The sequence below is a fragment of the Melanerpes formicivorus genome, unplaced genomic scaffold (genome assembly GCF_026170545.1).
Source record: "Melanerpes formicivorus ecotype bairdi unplaced genomic scaffold, bMelFor1.0.p_v2 SCAF_16, whole genome shotgun sequence".
In the NCBI taxonomy this organism is placed as follows: domain Eukaryota; kingdom Metazoa; phylum Chordata; class Aves; order Piciformes; family Picidae; genus Melanerpes; species Melanerpes formicivorus.
Genome location: NW_027142368.1, coordinates 5367049 through 5392465, shown reverse-complemented (window position 1 = coordinate 5392465; position 25417 = coordinate 5367049). Strand labels below are relative to the sequence as shown.

At 37.7% G+C, this 25417-nt stretch overlaps 1 protein-coding gene across 2 annotated transcripts in view; it reads right to left on the bottom strand.

Moving 5' to 3' along the window:
• Positions 1–25417, bottom strand: part of ELP4 (elongator acetyltransferase complex subunit 4) — a 124138-nt gene that overhangs the window by 66583 nt on the left and 32138 nt on the right. For both annotated transcript variants that reach the window (XM_068148586.1, XM_068148587.1), the window contains exons 6-9: positions 19169–19253; positions 16416–16604; positions 3022–3130; positions 191–297 (exon numbers count right to left, since the gene is read on the bottom strand). In XM_068148586.1, coding sequence (XP_068004687.1) covers positions 191–297; positions 3022–3130; positions 16416–16604; positions 19169–19253 — 490 coding nt within the window. The remainder of the gene's footprint in view (positions 1–190; positions 298–3021; positions 3131–16415; positions 16605–19168; positions 19254–25417) is intronic.

The window sequence follows — 25417 nt, the reverse complement described above, 5'->3', positions numbered from 1 at the left end:
CAAATGAGACATTTTTAATTAGAAGGCATATTACGGTATCTCAGAAAACCACTCCGAACAGCACGAGCAGAATGAAATGAATTTACAGCATCTGATGTATATTTTATGTATTTCACAAAATGAAACATAAGAGATGGGGTTAGCTCCACCATTTGGGTTCTAAATAGTGAAACAAAACTGTTTCTCTTACCTCGATGGTGAACAGCTTCCTTTTTAGTCTAAAAGCAAGGTCCTTCGTGTCTGACACATCACAGATCAAGCTATTAAGCCGAGGAATCTGATGTACATGAACCAAACCTTGTGGAAGGAAAGAGTAAAGGAGAGAAAAAAAAATTAAGCAAACGCTGTCATCCAGATGCATAAATTAGAGTCTTACAGCAGAATTCTGTATATTTACACACACTCATCCTCCCCTTTTTAAACTGGAGCTTACTACCAGGAGCAATGAAGCAAACGGTGCGATTATACTCAAGTAATCAAGCAGAATAAGATAAACAGAAATCCTTGTGCGAGGAAAACTAATTGCACTTTGGTACAGAAGTACAGATGTAAAGAGGGATCTTAATACTTGTCAAAACTACAGCCGGTTTGTGTGTGATTTTCTCTTGTATTTACAGTAAGCAAATATGGCTATCACCTTGCATGCTGCCCACGGCACCACTGAGTGATCTTTATTTTATTAAATGCACCAGTAAGCAGCCAGCAAAACAAGGCTTATGGGTTACTGATAACCACCGCAGCTCTAATGAGCAGGACTTTGTTGTGCGCCCTGAAAATGACTTTAACAAAGTTTCTGGAAAATGCCAATTTAGATCATGCTTTTCAATAAATTTTAACCCCTGTGCCATTCCAGGAGAAATAAGGCTTATAGAACTGTTCAGATGTTTTTAACGGTACTAGATGCACTGCAAGCTCTGCATTCTGTCAGCTGCAAGTCAAGCTGATTTTTTCTGACAAGGACGCTGGATGGTTTTTGTGCAGCCTAATATAGTTTCTGAACAACCTAAGGGTGATTTTCTACATCTGAAAACCAGGAAAATTCTACAGGGCTTCTCCATTACTGGCCTATATTTGCTATTCATAAAGCCAGCATCTAAATGGAAATACTGAACGTTTAGAAACGACATCATATCTGAAAATGGCAGCTGGGAGAAAACCCCCAGACACTAAAACCTTAATTTTAAAAGGGGCAAGTATTTTCTTTGCAGGGTTTGAGTTATTTGTTTTTTTTTTTTTTCCAGAAGGAAGAGCAAGGGAAGAAAGTTTCCTAACATTGAAAAGATTTTAAAAGCATAATTTTTATGGGTATTAATTATGACCATTCCCAATAATGCTAGAAAATTATTCTTACACTTTGAAACCTTCTATCCCAGCCTCCAGAATGGTGACATATAAGAGCAACTTGCTTGGCTTTTGTGTTCAAAATATTATTATTATATATAGGAACAGCAGGTATACAACAGGGTTGCTTACATGTAGTATTCTGAAAATGTTATTTAAGGATCAGCTATTAGCTATGTAATTCTGCTGTTAATTTTACTGACTTTTCAACCATTTGAATTTGCACGCAGTTTAATACAATTATCAATGTAGGATTAATTAAATGATGCAATAATGGAATCAAACTCCCCCTGAGTAACACCAAAAGCTTCCCTCATCTGCAGTAAATAAATCACCTTCGAATATATTCTTAAGCAAAACGAATCCACAAAGTTAAAACCACTACAAATATCTATTTTTAGAGCGTGAAATTAAAGTCAATCTCCAAAGCCATATATTTATGGGCACACAATTCTTATAAAGTAGGATCAAAAATGATTTTGCATCCATTTTTAAAGGAAACCAGAGAAGAACTGCTAAAACACACATTGTCTTAAAGGATCTCTTCAGCACCGAGAAAAGGAGTATCAAACTGACAGAATTATGTTAGCACAAACAAATGCCACAGCACCATTTTACAGTTGGAAAAAATAATTAGGCAAATTATTCTAGCTTTTGTTCATGGTTTCTTTTTCATTCATCTTTTTTTTCCCCCCTCAGATAATGAAACATGCATTGTTTTCATCGTCAGGAAGATTTTTCTCTGATTTATTAATTGCAGCCTGCATACACACAGTGGTGTCTCAACACCATCTTTGCTCCTTTTTCTACATATTCTGCTGTGGCAAACACTGCCACGCTCTCACATGTTTACAGCAGGTTTCAGATAAGCAGTTTACTTGCAACTCAAGGTTTCCATGGAACTACAGTAGTATTGCAATAATAACAGCTGTAATTTATGCACCCTCAGAGCATCGCTCCAGATTAGCTGGAACTGTTTGTTATTCACTGCTCTGGCTATGCATAACTTCTAATCTAATATTTAAGAATTTAAATAGTTCTGCTGCGTCAGCGAACAAAATTCTTGGGGAAACAAAACGCAAGATTAAACACAATGGGAAGATAAATCACTTCAAAGGCTATGTGACTTCTTACCAAAATTAGTTTAATATTTTACATGCCACATATACTCACATTCATTTCTTTAAAAGCGTTAAGTGCTGTAACTTAAGGCTGGAAAACGGAATATCATTTTTAGATAAAGTTTATAGAGCACATCACTTAGCAGTTTATTCACCTTAATACAATATATGTTTTGCCATGTTCTCTATTTAAAACTTGGCAGATCAAAAGTATTGATTTCATGACAAGTTCAGCTCACTGGTCAGATGATTGCCAAGCCTCCTCTGCATGTGAATTCCCCAAAGCCTGCCTGTTGAGATGTACATCTGATTGAGCCGTGCCTCAGTAATATGGCTTGACAACATGCAAGGAGTTGCCATGTTTTCTTTGCAGCCTTAATGCACTTTACTGAAAATATTCCTAACTCAAGACTGGTTAGCAAGGAGAAACATTTAAGAGGTATATTCTGAAACTAAATCAAATGCTACCTTATAGCAGATACCCAATTGGAGGGTAAGCCGCTAAGTGCCCTAAAAACACTCAGGGCAGACTTTTTGCCTTGCTAAAGATGGAACTTACCATGGTAGTCCTTGTATAATGGATTGGTTTCTCTCTCAGAGCCAATAAATGATTCAAGACCAACTACCGTATCTGACAAGTTTGTTACACGTTCCATAATTGCTTTATTCTGTAAGACATGGAAACAAAATACACATCCTATGTGATGAAAAAGGTAATTAATGTTCATAGAGTAAGCTTTGGTCTTCTCAATGTCAAACTGTGGGGAAAAAATAGGTCATCAATAGTTAGAAATTACCTTAGAGGATTTTCTCCTTTAAAAAACCCCCCAAAACAAAAAACCTCTTGAAATTTCTAAAGAAAACACACAACTGACAGGGAGAAGCCATAAAAAGGCTACCTCAGCACTGAATCTGTGGTTTCATAAAGCTTCACAACATAAGCATTTGCTCCCATGAGAAATATCTACAAGCTATGTGGCAGTTAAGCACCTCTCATTGACTTCTACCATGAATCAGATGCCCAGTTTCTGTTTGAGTTGCAAAAACCTTAATTTTGAATACACTTAGGCTTATCACCTCTAGTATTTTGAGCAAGCATGACCCACACAGTTAGTCATTTAGGTCATCAGTCAAACAACATGGAAAACCAAGGCATTTTTCCCAGTATTTTTCTGTCTAAAAGTTCCTCTCTGCACAATATATGAATCTAAAGCTTCAAGCTGCATTACTGTGTCTCAATATATTTGTGATCCATAAGTGCTCTTATGTCTTGTGCCACAAGGTAGTGTCCTGTGCCTTAAATAGACTGTTTTCTACATAGTTTTCTGCACATTTCATGCAACTTTCAAAGGTCACAAAGATCTACAGAGGTAACTCAGGAAAAAAAACATTCTTAAAATTTTCCCATGATGTCAGCATTTAATGAAAAATAAAAACCCAGCAGCAGATGAATCTGTGCTAAAAAGCAAAATATTTCCTTAAGAAGTAGTTATCTTAAAAGTGACTTGAACAGCTGGGTATACTCTTGCTCTTGGTGGCCAAAGGATATCTTCAGGAATATCAAGACCAGCAACCTCAAAATACCTAGGGTTATAGTTTTGCAATTTTTATTAAAGTATCTTGTACATTCTGCACTTCTTTCATACACTCTATGACCAACACTTCTTTTGAAAGGTCAGTTAAGTACTGGTAAACTCTATCATAACAATTTACAAAGTAATAAGAAGCAGGGAGAAGGGGAACATCCCCAGATACGTTAGAAAAATCTATGCACTGTACTGAGAAAAGGTTTATTGCAGTGGTGATCAATATACCAATCGCTTTTGTGAACCCACATTTCAGTAACAGCATTTTTCTTAGCCACAGAGAAGCCTACAAAGCAGACACAAAAGGTGAACATTTCTTATTCCCATCACAGAATCATCTGAATTCTGTCCTTTGACAGCTACATCAAGTAACTTGTGGCCTGTCCTGCACAGCCCAATCTGCTCAGGTTATGAGGCCTAAATCCATGGATCCCATGGTACCTTTACACCCCCTCCCCTCCCCAGCTCATAGGCCAGATGGCATTAAATCCTGGGGACTGTTCTCTTTTCAAAGATGTTACTTGTTCACAGGCCAAAATGACCTATCCCCATGGAATCAGGGAACTTCGGTTTTACCTACAAAGTCTAATGATGCCTGTGATAAAATAATGCAGTTTTCTTCCTGAGCAATAACATAAACTGAGGTAAAAGAACAGTACATACACATGAATCCCTAAACTTTATTATACCCATCTCTGAAATACTAAAGCTGACTTGTAAATTCTACCCTCTTATAGGAGGAGAGAGATTTTAATTGAAACTTTGGGTCACATCGTTCTACAGGACTGATCACATAAACACAGTTTATATTTAAACCTGAAGTAGCTAGTGACCTCTCTAAATCCACAGACCAGAAATGACCACGTTTTGCAAGTTCTTCAGCAAGCTGCTGGATGTTATTTGTACAGGCAACAAACAGAAATGTGTTACATAAACCGACAAACACTGATGATTTCTGGAAGCTAGCCTAAACTTTTGGTATAGCAAAAAAAAACCCACCTCTATCATCTGCAAAAAACAGTTTGCTGTCTAACATTTTTGCTTGCTTGCTTCAGTAACAGTGGGGTACAGAAACTGTGGGTAGCAAGATGCTCAATCCTCAGCGAGGTATTCTCATCATTAACAGTCCTGCAAATCGTAAGAAAAGCATTTCTCCTAATTGCTCTTCACTCTGGAAACATTAAAGTGAGGGACAGCAATGCAATATGTTAGTTTCAGCTCTTCTGAAGAGGTTTGCTTTCTTACACTGTAGTCTGTTTGCCCATGTTGATTTTGGTTTTGTTTTTAAAATGTGTCAAAACATTCTCCTGGCTTAATGCAGTGTATCTTGGGAAATACTTTGCACAGCGAATCGCCACCCCAAACAGACATTTGCTTAGGTGGCATTGTTGCCATAGATCCGTATCTATCGTGTATTTTCTAGTTTGCACTGATCAGCACATTAATGTCCAATCAAAGCTGACGTCAGCATACAGATAGTTGTGATGTATGGCATACTGACATAAACACACAAATCATGTTGCCCCATCTGGGCCTGAAAATTTAACAGAGCTCCAGATCTTCCTCCAGCCCCATACAAATCTACCTCCTGCTTCTGGCATAAACTTGGCAGCTCTGGAGGTGAGCCAGGACATGGTTAGGAGGGAAGCCAGGAATGGGGAGATTCAGGGAAAGAGTTTGTTGGCAGCTAGAAGAGGTATTGTTTTAAATTACACTAAAAAATAAAAAAACCCCAACCCTCAATCCAGCCCTGGAAAGTTTTCAGTCTTGCTAGATGCGCTGCAGTTTTTCCTAAATTAATTCAGCCAAAATGCAATTATTCTAACAACATGGTAGCAACCCTGTTGTGCAGGCTGGGCTGGGCATCCATTCTATACCTTACTTTGTGCTCGCTGTTTCAGACAGACATTTTCTTTTAAGTGCAAACTTGCAATATTTGGCCTCAACCAAAGTGTACTTTCAAAACAATGTCTCAAGAAAATCCCTGTTGCTAGTTGGACATGTAAATGGGAATTACACATCTCTGTCAAGCTTTTGGGAAGGGCAGTTATGGAAAAGATTTGCTTTGTCCTACTAATTAATGTGCAGAATCTACACAGCCTTGAGTAATGATTTGTCCACGCTTAAAAAGAGTTGATTTACAAATAAAGCAGTTCAAAATGTATCATTTCCTGTGTCTGACTGTAAAGCATGGTATTCTACCAACACAAACATATGTTTCAGTAACTTACACACTGAAAGGAATACTGTGTGTTTCTACTGGATGGAGTTCTTAATGTACCACAATTTTATCATTGATACTACTAATCAAATCAGTCTTGGTTCATCTGGATTCTGTATTAGGAAGAAAATCTGTCTTCACTGCTCTGCTCTAATTTCTAGTTCTCCTCTGATTTCCTGTCAAAAATTTTCTAATACCCAGAGATATGTCCTCCCATTTTTATTTTGTCAGTTTGTAAAGAAATTAAAAAACCCTCACAAAACTTATGTCATAAAAATATTTAAATTCTCAGTCCTTGCACTGCATTAAATAATGGGAAGCCAAAGAATGGAAAATTGTCTCAGAATGGCTCCAACTTCTCTACATACTACATAAACCAAATGAAAATGGGAGACTCATATTAAGGATCTACGGTACTATTACTACCTAAATAAATACATTAAGCTCTTGAATCACGTGGGCTTTGTGTATTTGCATTTGTATTCTGATTAATGTATTCACAGGATCTTAATACAGATTTATATTTATTATATAAGGGATTTTTAGACTATGTCTCTTTTCAGGAGACCATTAGGCCATTGGTGGAGGGATGCATTTGATTTCTGTACCTTGACATTCTCGCAACCTGATGCCACCAATGATCTTATTTTAAAACATTTAATTAAAAGCTAATACATGGAATCTGAAAAATGTGTTTCATTATCTAAAACACTGCTCACAAGCAACTTCTAGCACTGGGACAAAACCCAGTTTAAATGGTGAGTTGCATACATCCCATATGACAGCAAAGAAATTGGAGATGAAATTCAGATGCTTCCCTCAAGTCTAGGTAAAACGGAAATTGCAGTCCAGAAATCCTGTCACTTCATTTCACAGAATCACAGAATGGTAGCTGAAAGAAGGTCTCACTAACAAACAGCAAACAAGCAAGCCCATGCATGGTAATATGAATCATAGGGACCTGAAGCAAATTTTGGGGCACGGATTTTCAACAAAAGCACAAAAATTGGTTGTGCCTTTTTAAAATGTCTGTGACATTCTGTCATAAAGCTGAAGTAAGCCTGTTACTATAATGCAGGCAGCTACATTGGACTTGAATGCAATGCTGGATATTCACTAGACCAAGTAACTGATATTTTCTGAGACATTATCACACAACGATGTGATCATGATTTCACAACATACAAATATTTACCTCTTGTCAATACTACTTATTCTCCAAAGGACTTTAAAGTTAAAAGATAAATTACTAATGGCTACAATATTTATCACCATTTGTTAATAACTGCAGCTCAGAAAAATCACAGAATTGCCCCTACAGTTCATTTTGGTAGAAGTTAGGCATCAGGCACTTGTGGTAGTTTCACAGAGAGATACCATTGGTGCAATTATTCATTATTCACAAATCCCCAAAAGCAAAGATTAATAGGTGCTCTGCCAAAAAGTGTTATATCAGTAATTAAGGAAGACTGCAAAGTATAAAATTCTATAGGCATTCTGACTCCAGATTGATTAGCACTGCTCTTGGTGCTTGCACACACCAAATCTACTAACAGAACTAACTGAAGATGTGTGGCTAGACTCCATCTATTACTTGAGCTATAAGAGAATCTAATGCCAGTAAACATTATCACCCTACAAAATAAAAAATGTATGTCTGTTTTGCCATTGGAGGGAAGACCTAAAGGCCAACAGTGAAATGAGTGATGACTTAATATAGGTGAAAGAAGTAAGTCAGTAACAGTTGCTGCTGAGGCCTACTAAAAAAGAAGTGAGGACAAAGACTATGTAGTTTAAATCAAACTTCCCATCTGTTGATCTTCAAGTGCTTTACAAAAGACAGGCAAGTGCTGCATTCCTCATTTCCAAGTCATGTAACAAGCACAAAGATGTCATGTGAGTTGTCCAAAGTCATGAGCCACTCAACACCGAACTGGGAACTGAACTCAGCCTTTCCTTGAAGCCTTGTCTATCCCCCTCTATTTGAGGCTCGGTTTAGGAGGCTGCATCTATGGCTTTGGGCTACCAGGGAAGTATTTGCTGATATCAGGAAGATGATGTGGGAGTTGAAGCCCAGAAAGCTGGGCGCTGAAAATCCTGTTATTATCTGGCTGAAAGAGATGACAGATGTACAGGGTATTAAAGGGTGACACTTTTTGAGCTCAATCTCTGTTCAGTGCTCTTCTATTTCCTTAGCACTAAGTAGCTGAAAGCACAGACTGCATGTGACTATGATTCTGAGGTGCAGGGCTCTTGCATGAGTCTTGCTGCAGTGGGCAGATAAAATAAGCCTGATCAAGCCTTCCAGTGAAGGGTGAGGAGCTAGGAAGAGATTAGTACAAGATCTGAGCTGAGCCCAGCATCTCCCATGAACACTACATGGTCTTTATAAATGACATTGCATCATTGTTACAAAAGGACATATATGGAAAATGGCATGCTATTGTCTCTAGTTATCACAAAAGCTAAATGACCATTTGAGCAGATTTGTTTACAAAATTAAACACACATTCAATGCTATATGCTGGTGGTTGTTTAGTACAAAATACAGATGCAGAAGTAGACTGAAAGAATGAAAATCATTAAAAAAGAGGCACAACAAAACTGCTGAAATTAATGCACTTGAGACCAACTGTCTTAACTAAAATTCTAAGATTCCACTGGTAATTATTCATTATAAGGAAAAGGTTTAGGGGTTCTTTTTTGTTGCCATTTTGTTTGGAAAAAAAATGTCATTGCAGACTGCTTACCAACTCAGAAACGCTAACTATTGCTGCAACTTTAATTCTTTAAACAGTGAATCACATTTTATTCACAGGTGACCAAAAAGATCCTCCACTATGATTTCAATTAATTGTACACTAATATCAAAAGGAACATCTAACAGATGCTGGTAATCAAGTGGCAAGATTCTGAAATATAAAATCATTAAAAAATTGAATCCCTTGTTCAGTATAAAATTATAGGCTGTCATCAGGAGCAGGCTGGCAAAGCTAGGTCCAGATGGGAAACTGGCTGGGCAATAAGAAGAGGTAGGGTGGAAATGATGGGTAGGCTGGAAACGATGGGAACCTAAGGAAAGACATGACTGCTCCCTCTGCTGGCAAGGTCCTCACCTGCTTTAATTTTTAACTAATGAGTAGGCATTTCTTTAATTATTTAGGACCTAGCCAATAAATAATGCAAAATGTTCCTTCCTCAGTCTGTTGCTGTGTGTTCGCACATTTTTGAACTTATGGTGCCCTATTTCACTAGAATAATTTGCCACAGAATTAAAGCTCAGATGGATCTTTAATGGTAGAGTTTACTGGCTTTATATTTTAATTGTTCATAAAATGAAAGGCAAGATTAAGGTATTTAACCTCCGAAATATTTTATCTTACAACATAAACTCACTTCATATTTAATTTATGTATTTCATGGTGTCACGATAAATTGCTTGTTGTAACAGAAAGTCTTTTAAGTGGCAGCAAGATACCATTAAAATAAAACATTTTGCAACACAAACACACTAAATTACATGGCACACCAAAAAAGTGCCATTTTCCCATGAGTGAAATTCATGACCAGAGAATTCTGCGATAATGTCTGTATTAAAACTTAATTAAAAGATGACGATAAGTCGTTCATTACTTGATTTGTGATATAAATTAATAGCTGCAGGAAGAACATTTAGAAAAAATCTGTTCTAGGATTTTGGCCTACAACCAGAAGCTCCCAGAACAGGAGGGATCAGCTTTTTTTGCCCACTGTTCTCATCTGAATCCTGGCTGAAAAGCTACTCCAGCTCCCATCTTTCCAGAAGGCTCCATCCCAGGAATCCTCGCCTGCCATTTGGTTTGCTGATTTTAATCTCACAGGACTTTCTTACAGTGGCTCCACTATGCTGAACTGGCACTTGCTCCTAGAAGTGAGTTATTATTAAACTTGTAGGTCAATTGTGGCACTAACAACTCTTTGGAAGCTTTCAGCCACAGTGTACAATTTGCTGGTCTAATTAAATATTAATTCTAAGTGTTACATTCTGTGGCTAAGAGCTTTTATTTTCCATCATCAGTCTGGAAGAGAAAGAGGTTACAAGGCTAATTTAATCTCTTTTTTTTTTTCCTTTCTTTTTTTTTTTCCCTTTCCCCTAGCATTAAAGCTTAACTACACAGGCACAAAAACATCATTAAAGATGCAGTATTCCTTTTTATTATGATTATATTGTAATTAATAGAGCAGGTCTACACAAAAAGACATGAAATTAGATTCTGAAATTTCAAGGTTTTTAAGCAACAGTAAAAAGTTGCATATAAAAATGCTTCTAAACAGACACTGCACAGAAATTCAATATTCAGTTATTTGAAAATCATTTAAGATGGGAAATCCATTTGCAGTGATTTAAACACAAAATAGTGTGACACAAAATGATCTTCTTTGTTCTGAAATACAACAGACAACAGATAAACCTCATATTTAATGCTAGATTCACAGGGCTTTTTTCCCCCCAAGAACTTCTACCACATGCCTCAGAAAAAAACAACACTGCCTTCTATTTTCTAACAGAAATACTTGCTTAAAGCAGGTAACTACTTTGTCCTGCATTATTTTAAGTCCCTCTTCTAATCTTTACTTATCAGTGTCCAAATGGGCTCAATACATGTGCCTCTTCCCTTCTGCTTCCATAACAGTTGTGTCCATGTCTGGACAGTGGGCATTATATTAACTACTTAGTCCAGTAGCCAAAAGATTCCATATGCTTGAACAGATGACTATCTCCATACTGTGATGGGATATTTAACTGTTTAGGACTAATACTGCAGTTGAAAGATTAAGTTCTAAATCTTAACTGATTTTTGGTAAGCTTATTTTCAGGCACTACACATGAACTGTAAAATAAACCTGCAATGTTGCACATATTCAATTAACTTTTAAAATTCAATGCTCATTCTGCAGAAGTGATTTTTTTTTTTTACTAAAAGGCAGTGTGTTGATAGGATGGTGATAAGGATGTGTAGATGGTGTCCTTCTACATAGTGAAATTTATAAAGATGAGAAGGCTGTTTCAGGCATGCAATTTTAACATACAACGGGACTGTTCATCATATTTTAGCTAAGACAGCTAAATGACAATGTGGGTACAAAAACATGCTTGTATTTGCCAGTAGTTGTTACCAAATCAGAAGTGGTAGAGCAGGAATACAGGCTGCTGGCAACCATAAACTTATTTTCCAACAAGATACTTCTCTTTCTTCTGCAACTCAATTAGCAGATACGGTCAACAATAACAGAAATTGAAAATAAAAATACTTGCTTATTGTCCCACAATTTGAGTTTTGAATTATATACTTCTCTGAGCTTTCTACTCCATCAGAATTTTAAAGATGCTTCAATGAATATCTTGAATATTCAAAGCAGAATATTCATATCTGAAAACCATGTGGATAACGTAGGAATGCCTGTTGTAAACTGGGGGGTCAGTATTTTTTGGTATGGTTTTTAAACTGTGTTTCTCACATACAACAAAAAGCAAGATATACCCTTTTAAAAATCCCAACAAGCAAAAACCCCACAATACAGAAAAATGTAAAGACTCATCTTCATAGTTTCTATTTTGCAAAGAATTTCAAATGCTTGCTTAACTGATACAGAATCTACATGACATTTATCTCAATAGAAATGTGTGTGCAGTGACTACCTCTTCAAATACATTTGAAGATTATTCAGCATTTTGCACATGAGAACTCTCAGAAGTTAGAGTTTTAAGGCAGGCAATCACTCTTAGCTCTTGTCATAGGAATAAAGATTTCAAACTGAGAAATTCACAAGCCATAGGAGTTCACATCTTATAATCCCGTATTAGCAATGGATTCTAAAGCACTCTGTTGCTTGACTTTGAGTTTAGCTGCTAAATTACTCAGTGTGAGCACAAAAGGCTATGTATGTGAAAAGGTTTGTTTCTGAATTTTTCTACACTGAAACATACAGTAACTTATGCACTTCAGTGAATTCAAAGCACCAAAGCATTAATATTGTAGGAAATTAATTTTTGAACATATTGGATGAAATAATGAAAATACCTTGCTAAACAGAACTTCAGACTCTGAGGACAGGTTCTGTAACAAGACTTACTCATACTGACTTTTCATTAGTCAATTAATTTCCCTTGGTACATGCTGACTAATATGGTTGTTAGTCCTTACCAGTAATACAGCTTCAAGTTCAAAAATAAAGGACGGCTTTGATAAAACTGTTCTGCTTTCTACCAGTGAAAACAGTAATTACTCCAAAAATACTTCAGTGATAAATAAGTGGGAAGAACAGGAATGGAATAGCAAACACTATTTAGAATTTTGGGGGGGAAGATGCTTTTAGATTTACCAATGAGTTCTAGTGATTAAAGGAAAAAAAAGAAAACACAGTAGGAAAATATTGTACATTCTAATTTAGAGCTTCTGTAAGTACAAAACAGTTACACTAAAGTTCTTTCACACTCTCTAGCATGGAAAAGTTGGGGTTTAAATTAAACAAAAACAAAACAACAAACAACTAAGTACTAAACCACACAGATTATTAACATACAGAAAAAGAGCCCTTACTTGTTTTGATAATATCCCTTATATTTGGAAAGTGTAACAACAAATGAAATCCCTCTGCAGTCTGCCATCCTTGATCAATGCTAGATTTAAAAAATGGCAGTAATTTTCCCTTTTCAAATGCACCACCTGATTTCAGAGGCACAATGCATCTTCGAGAAGCAGTAGGAAGATTTGAAAAATAACCTTCCATCAACTATTTCAATCACACTTGGAAGTATCTCAATATTTATCACCTGACAGACAGTGTAAGGTAAGAGGATGTTCAATCGGTAGAAAATATCAATCAAATAAAACTTGTCACATATCATCTGAATGAAATTCATAATTGGGTTAAGTTTTTAGTGCCGTTTTTCTTGAAATCCTCTTCCAGAACAATGTATTCCTATTTTGGTGGTTGAGAAAAGAGATTTTTCTTTTTGCTTCACACACTGTTTGCACTGGAAGTTTCAGGAATTAACCACAAGGAACAAGATTTCCTTAAATTACTTTGAAAAAGCTCTGTACACAACTGGATTTTTTGTAAGTTTGTGTCTTTTAAACAATTACAGCCCTTCAGAAGACTGGGAAGACATTCATTGTCCTGTCAAACTGTGTGAATCAGCACCATCTTTGGATAAATGCAATTCAAAGTTATTAAAGCCAAGACAAGGAAGAGCTGGAACAATCAAAGAGCCACGCTGGTGGAAGTATACCGCAGAGGGAAAAGCATCATGAGCAAAATCACCATTTAATGTTCATTAGTCATCAAAGAGACAAAGCAGACATTAAAATGTAGGAAAAGTGAAAAAAACCACAATTGCACTGCTCTATTACATTACTGTAACAAATTAAAACACGATTACAAGAGAAGTGACTGCTTACGAACTGACTAAGCAGACAGCATGAGAAAAAATACGAAACAATCGGAACACAGAAAAGATAAACCAGGAAGCTTTGTCTTATTCTCTCATCAGCCAGAACATGGATGTAATTCCTGAAAAGTAAAGGTAGAATTGGATCTTCTGAAAAAAGGAAGAAACCAGGTAGATTTAATTGGTGGAAGTCCCTGTCACTGTACAACACGCTAGGTATTTGGTAAAATATATAAAAGAAACCAATTTCAAACTACATGTAACCCTTCTGGGTTGGAAAGACATTTTCACTGTTGAAAATCAATACTACCAGTTGAGAGTTTTATTTTTCCCACACCAGAGTAACTAGTACTGGGGCCTGACAGAGACAAGATAAGGTATGAGTCACTAGTAAAGAGCTTTTTTTTCTTCCCCCCCAAGACAAAGCTGTGAAAAGAAAAGATTTTCTGTATAGGTTATGTAGACAAAACCTTGATTAAAAGGTGATTTTGAACTTATAGGCACTTAATGGAAATTACTCCTGTGAAGAATTTGCTTGTAGACCGCGTAATTAATCCAGTTGTGAGGCAAAAGATAACACAGAAAATACAAACCCAGTAGTTCAGGGAATAATTGTGCATTTTACTCTATCTTCAGCAAAATACTGTGCATTTTTATTTGTTCAGTGTTCTGACTTTCAAGATCCATCTGAGAAAGCGCATGCTGGAACCTACTCTGAGCAAATTAAATACATGTACAGAAATCACTTGGGGGAAAAAAAAAATCCCTCTCTTATTCTCTTGGAAAGAAAAGATATTTTCTTTACTGTTTTAATCCAGTAAGAAACCTCAGCAACAGAATGGTGAGTAGCTGGGTTGTGAGAATGTGAGCAGCTGCTGTTATTATAACTAAAGGTCTGTCTACGGCTTGAGCCTGAGAGACCACATGTTCGGCTGTCCTCTCATCTTGCCATCCTCACCAATTAACTATTAACATGGAGGGCTGTACACATGCTCTCAGGGGTTCTTTAACAGGCTTCTTGGAGAGTGGAACAACTACACAGCAGGGCTCTGGGAACTGAGTAATGTGGGGTATAAGGAACCCTCAGCAGCTTTGCTCCTCCTAATGACAGTTTTCTCCATACTTTAGTGCTTAAAGAAGGATACATGAAATTTAACAGTTTCAAAAAACCCCAACACAAACCAATCCCCAAACTGTAATACTTTCATTTGTTCAAGGCTTCTAAGCAAACACTCTGGAAATAATGTTTCTTTTTGTTTAAACCCAGAATATTCTAGCACTTATTGTACAACAATTCCATTAAAAATGTAAAAAAACTGATTAAAAAAAAAAAATGAATCTAATTTCAACCCCAACTCTCTGGGAATTGATTTATATGGAATTTATAAGTACAGAATCAAAATCAGCTTCCTAAGCAAGTTTGCAACAAACAAACAAACAAAAAATCATCCTTTAGTTGTTTCTTAGAGATGCTTCTGTACTTCTTCTCTAAAACAAGATCATAGTTCTATTGACATAATAGATAGAAAAAAGAGTACAATGCAACCAACTGTATATTCCAATTATGGACAGGCAATTCCAATGTGTAAAATGAAGGGTGCTTGTTTTATGTTCACAAATTCTTTTCATGGCATTAAATTTTACTGTCAATCTCTCTGAAGGCAAACTGCCATCTACATTTAAAAGGAGATGGAGTTTTTGCACTGTGAGGGAATAATCATCCATTTCTGACTGCAATGGTAAAAACAGAAAATGAAGTTTATTTTTGAAGCAGGAAATGAAGCAGGGAGCTACAAAAATAACATTTGCAGGTATTCAAACACCTTTACAAAATGCAATGCATAAGTGAGAGTCATGTACTTACCTAAGGGAGGACTTAATCTTGTAGTATGCTCATCCACTATGAAAATATTTTGCATAACATGAAGTTTTATCCATTTTTTTTTTACTGTGAGAAAATTAAATTAATATCCAAAATTACAGGTATTCTGCTCACTGTGAATAATAACTTTGCTTTTCTAAGATACATTACCACTTGCAGAAAAAAAAAGGCCATCTGCATTTTCCCTTTTGCTAAAAGAGTTTATTTGCAGAAGACACATTTAAGTCTCCATATAGCCTCCTGAAAGGTGCTGTTAGAAGCTTCTGATTTCACCACTGGGAACACTACTCCGAGACCATAACTGGTTTGCTCTGGGTCACAGTGCAATGCTATATTAGAATTAAAGACTAAAGTTGTATCTTTCAAATCCTGGCTTGAAAAACAAGATCACACATCACCATAATGAGCATGACAGATGAAGACGATGGTCAGAAGTATCTTGTACTGAAACTTCAAACAGTGTTCTGAAGACAGCAGAAAAGTGTGTGGGGATGTTTAGAAACAAATAGTTAAAAAAGACTCCTAGCAGGATTCTCTTTGCTTTTTTTTTTTTTCACAGTTTCTGAAATTTTGATAGTTCTCCACAAAAGACTAAGATCCACATAGGACATAACCGTCCCAAAGAGGGTTTTATACTTAAGTCACTTAGATTTTGCAGCACAACTGTCCCATGGAAGTATACAAACACTCCAGTTTGCATGTGTTAACGTTGCCCTTTGAATAAAGTGAGTTTTCAAAATGTCCACAGTTGAATTTATTTTCTTGCCATAAACTACATATTTTTGCTGACTGATGTGTCAGCCATGAAATCTTGCAGAGACAGAATTCCTACCTGGATCAGGTGAGCGGGCACCGTGATGATGCAGGCTGACAAAGATTTTCTGAGGAGGCCACGGAGAACATACAGAAATTTGGTAAGGCTGTGAATATCTTCAGGAGTATCACTGCTACAGATGTCATCACCCCACAACATGGAGCCCAGACTCTGAATTCCTATCCGCAAAATAGTCTTTTGTTTTTTCTGTCACAGAAAAGAAAACCACCACATGTCATTTTTAAAACATTCAGAGGAAAAGGCCTTTTAAAATGTATTTCAAAAATACAATTAATAGAATTAACATCCATAATAATTACATGGCTTATATTGTCATAGCTTAATCTCAGACAATCTTATCAAAACTACAAATAGAATGGCATTTTTCTCTGCTGAGTGAGTATCATAGAATGGTTTGGGTTGAAAGGGACCTCCAAAGGTCATCTAGTCCAACCCCCCCAGTAGTCAGCAGGGACATCCTCCCCTAAATCAAGTTGCTCAGAGCCTTGTTGAGCCTGACCTTGAACATCTTCAGGGATGGGGCCTCTACTACCTCCCTGTGCAACCTGTTCCAGTGTTCCACCACCCTAATGGATCCTAACATCCAATCTATATCTCCTCTTCTCGAAGTTCAAACCATTGGCCCTCATCCTATCACTGCAGACCTTTGTAAACAGCCCCTCTGCAGCCTTTTCACAGGCCCCCTTCAGGTACTGGAAGGCTGCTATGAGGTCTTCCTGGAACTTTCTCTTCTTGAGGCTCCCTCAGCCTGTCCTTGCAGCAGAGGTGTTCCAGCCCCCTGATCATTTTCCTGTCCCCTCTCTGGACCCTCTCCATCAGGTCCATGTCCTTCCTGAGTTGAGGGCTTCAGAGCTGGATAAAGTGCTGCAGGTGAGGTCTTACCAGAGCAGAGTAAAGCAGCCTTCCAGGACCTGAAGTGGGCCTACAAGAACTCTGCAGGGAAACTGTTTAAAAAGGCTTGCAGCAATAGGACAAGGGGCAATGGTTTGAAAGCAGAGGAGATTTAGATTGGATGTCAGGAACAAGTTCTGCACCATGAGCATGCTGGAACATGGGAACAGGTTGCCCAGGCAGGTAGTTGAGGCCCCATCCCTGGAGATACTGAAGGTCAGGCTCAACAAGGCTCTGAGCAACCTGATTTAGTGGAGGATGTCCCTGCTCACTGCAGGGGGTTGGACTAGGACTAGGACTCTTCCAATCCAAAACATTCTGTGATTCTGTGGTCTGCCTTGAAACAGAAATGACACAAGCACTGATGGGTTTTAAGATGGATCACCTGGCATGAGAAAGGGATCTTTTAAAGTTTCAAGTCAGAAACATATATGTCATTTAGCACACATTCTTTTAAATTCATCTGACTTAAAGACCTGTTTTTGCTTTATTGACACTAATAAGACACTCTGAAACAATGAATAACAAGTACAGAAAATATCCATGATGTTTCATTTTTCCCTGCTTGCAAGCAAAAAAAAAATACAAAAATATTTGCTCTGATCAACCTTTGGGTTTGGTTTTTCTTTTTTACAGGTAAAAAAAACCCACAAAATTCAGGAATGTACACAGTAAAATAAGAAACACCAGGCTAATCTCTCCAGCAGGAGGTTGTTTGCTGGCTGAAGGCTGGCAGGGTGTTTGTTGCACTCAGCACTGCTCTTTGCAGCCGGCAGGCTCTCGGGCTTCCACAGGACCTGTCAACGGTGCGGGAGGAGCATCTCGGAGCATGGTGCTGTACGGTGGGATGACATGCCTGTTGCCATGGCTACCGCTGTGAGCGGGGGAGAGGTGCCTGTCAGGGACCAATTTACTTCTCCAGACTGGCACTGCCACCAAAGGGAAAGCAAGCTCTCCCACAAATCTCAGCAGAAACTAAACTCTGAGCACAAATAACCTGAATTTACACACAAGTGTTCTGTGCAGGTAACGTTTCTAAGACACATTGTTAGACATGAAAACATCCATTCCAACAATATCTTCCCAGCAAAAATGATTTATAAGATATTCAACTTGTTATAGTAAACAGTCTTGAGACCACATTCTTTGAAGCTTCCCAGCATCCATATTAACTTCTGCTGTAGCATTTCTATAGTATAATAACAAAGATAATTACCTATCAATTAAGCATCAATATAGCTCATCTATTATTCTGTGAACACTAAAGGACTCACATCTTACTGAATGTGACAAATATGCTCATAGGGCTTTCAGCCTATTTTATTATGCTTAAAGTATTTTGAATTACCCACAGTATGATATATGAAGAGTACAGAGATCTTTGCAAGTCTGGTAAGCCGCTTTGATTTGTAAGTTTGAAACAGCATTCTTTCTTTACTTGTATTTCACTGCTCACAACATCAAGATGCACACCATTTAATTCATTAAAGAATTCACTCTGAAAGATCAAGAATTTTGAACACATTATTGCTAGTGTAACAGTCTGAAAAAACAACTGTAGGGAAAATGTGTTTTGCTTAATTACATTATATCTGGCAATCCATTTATTAGCTAATTGCATTTTACTAATGTTGTCTTAGAGTTCTTTCTTGCATGGTTTGCGTATCTGTAACAGGGAAAAATTCCAAAGCCACACTAAAATATGAACCATATTCTCTATTTACTTTTCTTGTTTACTTTGGCAATGCTTGGAAACAGCTTGTTTCTTGTTACTTTGTCGAAGATCTTTCTGTGCCACCCTTGACATTTTGGAAAACATTAGTTACAGGATTATAAAAGAGTATGAGTATTGTCAGTACCTGGGGATCAGAGCCATCAAACCCTTGCTGGTAGATGATCCTCTGAATGGACTCAAGCAGCCTTGCGTAAGCATTGTTCATATTGCTGTTGGTAGGAAGAAATGGCTTAGTAACATACTTTAATACTCTTCCATATGTCTCTAACAGCTGTATTAAAAATAAATATAAGCAGATGCAGCTTTCAGTCCCAAAATGTCATATAGGAAAAAAGTGTCACAGAAAAAAACCACAACCCAAACCTCATTGAATAAAGTTGTCATTATAAGCAATTGATTGCTTCATGTTAACTGTTCAGGGCTCAGACATTTAGTGAAAGCTAAAATCTCTAGGGATTAAGATAACTTCATTATGTCAGGCTCACTTACATTTAGAAGATTAATGATTTAATGTATCAACTTAAAGCTGCAGCCATTACAGCACAGTACTAATCTTCTATAACTGACAAAGACCTTCTCAATGGTTATTCCAAGTATACCTAATCAATGCCCTGACGAACAAAGTTGACTTTTTACTACTGAAAACTTCCAAGCATACAGCTGCTATAACAAACAGAGCCTAAAAAAAAAAAAACACAAAAAGGAAGAGACAACATTTCCACAGTTAAAAAGTTAATGTAGTTAAGTTAAAAACCCTTTTTCTGATCAGAGCATAAGCTACATTCTGCTACAGTATGGCTCCATTTTGTGTGTTATTACTGGTGTTATTACTGCTTTATCTGTATGACAGCAGAGCTGTGAGGTAGTTTATCATATGTATTATTCAGAAAAGACATAATTTTCATTAAAAAAAAGGCTCACTGGTGGTTAAAACTGGATATAAGCAGACTTAGAAACCAAATGAAAGTCAGCAAATCCTCTCATCAAAGCCTTCGGTGGTCAAGTTCCTACATGTCCAAAGCACTTCTTCAGAGATCCATCCCTGACACCCTCTCCAGTTCACAGGCAAACAGAAAACACATAGAGAAAGTGCTAATCTTTACTTTAAAAAGTCAAGTTCATATTTATGTTTTCTTAAATCCCATAGAATGTACTGAGTGCTGTGTGTGACTGGATATAGGTTGCTCACTATAGGTGATAGTTTAAGCCCTTCTATCTTTTCTGCCTTTGGAATTTCTTTCTAGTTTCACTAATTACCATTAATGGCCATGGAAAAGAGAAACTGTTGCTCATCAACATTAGGCAGGAGTTTGCAACTATCTTGAGCCACAGCCAGGAGCATAGTGTGTGTAATACAAAATGACAACTGTGGTCTTTGCCCCCCAAACTAGCATTTTAATGTCTGCATATCTATCACTTATTTTGCTGATGAGCATTACCATGGTATCTAAGGGCTGCTGAGATGCTCTTTAAGGTCCCTTCCAACCCAACCTGTTCTATGCCAAAGAACACAACTGCAATCACAGCACCTGCCAATTCCTGACTTATTACTAACTTGCTTTCAAAAGTTAGTGGATAAATCATAAAGCAAAGCATTAGCAGAATTAAACACAATTAAAACAAACAAAAGAGATCATAAATAAATCCATTAGAAAAAAAACATTTGCAGCAAAGAAAGAAAATCATATAATGCATACAGATGTTTTAAAAATGTAGCAATAGTTGCTCTGTTTCTTGTTAAAATTTAAATGGTTTACTTGAATTTCAACCATGCTATGTAAATAAGGACATAAAAATACTGTGGAAACAATATTTATAGAATCAAGTTGCATTACCCTTCTGGCAATGTTTGTCATAATATCTAAGAAAGGAAATAAGGTATTTCATATTTTCTGATTTCTAGTCTTTTTATTTTTGGCTTTGTTACTAAACAGCATTTAATTCTGATAATGAGTTTAAACAATTCCTTCTTTGCTCTCTTTTTTTTTTGTTAGCAATTTAGTAATGGATAAAGCAGGAGCTGGGAAGAAGGTATCCTGGTTACAATGGAGCCTCTGGCTTCTCTGTTGATAGTTTCTAAGCAGTTAACAAAGGTTAGGTTATCAAAGGTATGACAAATAGCCTTGTTATGTATAAGGAGACCCCATTAGGCAAGACAGTTGAACTGCTTTTATCTAAATTTATCAGGAAATCTAGACTCTAGATTAAAATTTTTTCTCAACATTTTTAAGGTAAATTTTACAAGTAGTATTGAAAAACCACAGGTTAATTATTTTTGTTCCCTTGATTATCAAACTCTCTTTTGGTAACTGCAACAGAACAATGCTGATAGAAGTAGAGAGATAGAAAGCAAACCTTCTGTGCAACACACAGAGTTATCACAGAGGATATTTCTGCCTTCCTGTTAAGTACCAGCTTCAGCAAAACAACAAAAAGGACATCAGAATATCCTAGCAACAACAACCGGAAAACAGTTGCTGTCAGCTGCACAACCCCGTTTACCTGGTGCTAGCATTAGGGACAGGACATAACTGCCCTTCCCTAACATAAAAAATAATGAGATAAGAAAGAGAGGGTTTACACCTTCTTTTGGCACTAAATATCCAGTCCCATTTACTACCATTAGAACTTCCTTCCCAATCTGTTTTTAATTAATGTTTATCATGCGGCAATGAACTTCTGCTCGTTTTGAGTGATTACCCAAAAAGGGACCCTCTAATCTAAGAGCTGTACCAGAACTACAGAGAGGAAAGCAAACACAGCACTCCTCATCTTCCTCAGTCAAAAAGCAGATACAGACGTGTGTGTGCAGAAACACGGGGATGAAAAGACAGATTGACCCAAACTTCAAGGCGAACAAATGATGTACGTAACCTCCAAACCTGATCTGTAATTGCAGAGTAAAAGGCCAGTCAATAACTCAGTTCTGTCTAATCACTCAGACTCTCCTTTCTTTGCATGTACATAAAAAGCCAAGTGCTTGTGTGGACAGGAAGAGAAGGATATACAGGGTTTCTGAAAAGGACCAAAGCCTCTATGTTGCTGATTCTGTAAGGGAAGCGCCAGGATTATCTTGCAATAGACATTAGCTGCAATTACAGAGACAGTTCAGTGACTGAATAGCAGCTTAAATCAAACTGGCTTCTAAATGGGATACTAAAGAATTAGAAGCACCAAGGCCCTTATAAAGATGCACTTCTTATGCCACAAAACATTCCAACAAAGAGTCTTGCTTTTTAAAAGGTGTGGCACTGGTTTTCCAAGGATTGTAAAACATATGTTCACTGCACTCACTGTCTCTGCCAGGTGACTATAAAATGTACAGGAAAATATGGTACATTACTTTTCTTGTGTATTTTCTGCTTTAACTGCACAATCTGTTGGCATTACCTCCCTGAGTGATGAAAGGAAAGCAAAGGGTTGTTCTTCCTGTTCCCCACTCCTTCCCAAAGAACAGAAGGCTGGGGAGGAGAACTATTTCAAATTTCAAGAAGGAAAAGTGAAACCTAAGGTCTCCCAAGATAGTCATTCTCACTGAAAAAGGGAAAGCTAAGGCTGGTCAACAAGGTGAGTTCCAGGTGCACCTAACAAGTTACAGATGAAGTACACTTTCTGAGGACCATTAAACTCATACACAAGCAGGTCTCTATCAGAATATCAAAAAGCCCAACCTCTGAAAAAGGACAACCCTTGGGGAACACCTCACTCACATCAGTACATCTGATAATTTAATCAAAAAAGTATAACAAAAAATATCCTGAGCTTCTACAACCTTTGCTTACAATTACTAGCTTGCCACTGCAACATATAGCTTATGAGCCCAGTGTAGAATGTGTATGCTGGGTTAGGTACCTTTTCCATGATGACTACATGATTTAAGGTGCCTCTTCAATTGCTGTAGTTACAGGATTATAACAGAATCACCAAGGCTGGAAGAAACCTCAAAGATTATCAAGTCCAATCTGTCACCACAGACCTCATGACTAAACCATGGCATAAAGTGCCACCTTCAATTCCCTCTTAAACACCTCCAGTGATGGTGACTCCACCACCTCCCTGGGCAGCCCATTCCAATGGCCAATCACTCTTTCTATGAAGAATTTCTTCCTAACATCCATCTTAAACCTCCCCTGGTGCAGCTTGAGACTGTGTCCTCATGTTCTGGTGCTGGCTGCCTGGGAGAAAAGACCAACCCCTACCTGGCTACAACCTCTCTTCAGGTAGTTGTAGACAGCAATAAGGTCTCCTCTGAGCCTCCTCTTCTCCAGGCTAAACGATCCCTGATCAGCCTCTCCTCATAGGGCTTGTGCTCGAGGCCTCTCCTCAGCCTCATTGCCCTTCTCTGGACATGTTCAAGTGTCTCAACTGAGAGGCCCAGAACTGGATACAGTACTCAAGGTATGGCCTAACCAGTGCTGAGTACAAAGGCACAATGACTTCCCTGCTCCTGCTGGCCACACTATTCTTGATGCATGCCAGGATGCCATTGGCCTTCTTGGCCACTTGGGCACACTTCTGGCTCATGTTCAGCCAGCTGTCAATCAGCACCCCCAGGTCCCTTTCTGTTTGGCAGCTCTCCAGCCACTTCAACTCCAGCCTAAACCATGCTGCACTCTGCTACATTACAAATATTTACAATGGATCATGCTAGCTAAAACAATTTGGAAATATTCTAAGAACAGGCAAAAGTTTTTCTTTTCTGTTCCCTCATTCATAATTTTTTGTGACACCTGATACTACAAAGAGGTACCATCCATCAATGACAATACCACGTGCTTAGGGAAAATTATACACTAATCAAAGCAATCAGGTTCCACTTCCTCCTCAACCTCTGAATTAGTGACAAAAGCAAAGCATTCCTGGATTTTAAACAAACCAAGACACACCACTGATGTTGGTATGCAATCCAACATGAGTTCAGAGAAAATTTAGTTTAGAAATGCCTTGACTGCTACATATCTTGCAAAGTATGCCCTTCAGGAAGTCAGGAAATCTTCTGCAAACATCCCATAACACACAGCCTGTTAACACAAATTATTTCAATAGTGAAATAAGCCTAGTCTTAAAAATGTCCCCTTATTTTTAAAGGGTTTGTCAGCTTTCAGTGTTTACCCATTTTCTGTCAATTTTCTTTTGATAAATTAAATTGAAAAAAATCTAATCTAAAAATTGTTCTGAATTTCAACTAACTTTGGTAACTTTGTGGTTTTAGTTCCCCTCAGGCTATCAGTACTTTTTTGGAGGTAGTAAGTTTAACATTACAAAGATTTTATCACAGTATCACAGTATCGCCAAGGTTGGAAGAGACCTCAGGGATCATCGAGTCCAACCTGTCACCACAGACCCATGACTAGACCATGGCACCAAGTGCCACATCCAATCTCCTCTTGAACGCCTCCAGGGATGGTGACTCCACCACCTCCCTGGGCAGCCCATTCCAATGACTAATGACTCTCTTGGTGAAGAACGTTCTCCTCACCTTGAGCTTAAACTTCCCCTGGTGCAGCTTGAGACTGTGTCCCTTGTTCTGGTGCTGGTTGCCTGGGAGAAGAGACCAACCCCTTCCTCACTACAACCACCCTTCAGGTAGTTGTAGAGGGAACAGTGTTACACAAGTAATTAGCATTATGCCACCAGATGTTTTTTCACTATGCACCACAGTTTGAGAACCTTGTGTTTAAGAAATTATATCCTCTAATGGAGACATGCTACCTAGCCGTGTCCATCCTCCTAGTTCACTGTAACATGGAGTAAAAGAGGTTAGCTGATGCTTGCAGTGGGACCCTCAGGCAATCAAGGATGAGGTTTAGCACAAATTGTTGACTCATATTGGAAGTGTTAACTGTGACTATCATATTATGTTATTTTCTTTCAAGTAAGTCTCTAGATAATCAAGACAAAAGAAATTCATAGTCTGAAGAAGAAAAGGCTAAGGGGAGATCTTATTGCACTCTACAGCTATCTGAAAGGATATTGTGGTGTGGCTGGTGTTGGTCTCCGAAGTAACTAGCAATAGGACAAGAGGAAATGGCTTTAAGTTGTGCCAGGGGAGGTTTAGATTGGACATTAGGAAAAAACTTCGCTACTGAGAGAGTGGCGAGGCATTGGAACAGGCTGCCCAGAGAGGTGGTCAAGTCACCACCCTTGGAGGTGTTCAAGAAGCTGTTGATGTGGTGCTTCAGGATATAGTTTAGTGGTCATGGTATTTGGGTTATGGTTGGACTCAATGATCTTAAAGGTCTTTTCCAACTGCAATGATTTTATGCTTCTATGCCAGAAGCACTATTTGGATTTTTCAAATATTAATGCAAACAAAATAATATCCTTTCCTTCCTTCTTTTAAAGATTAATGAAATCATCCTAACAGGACTGT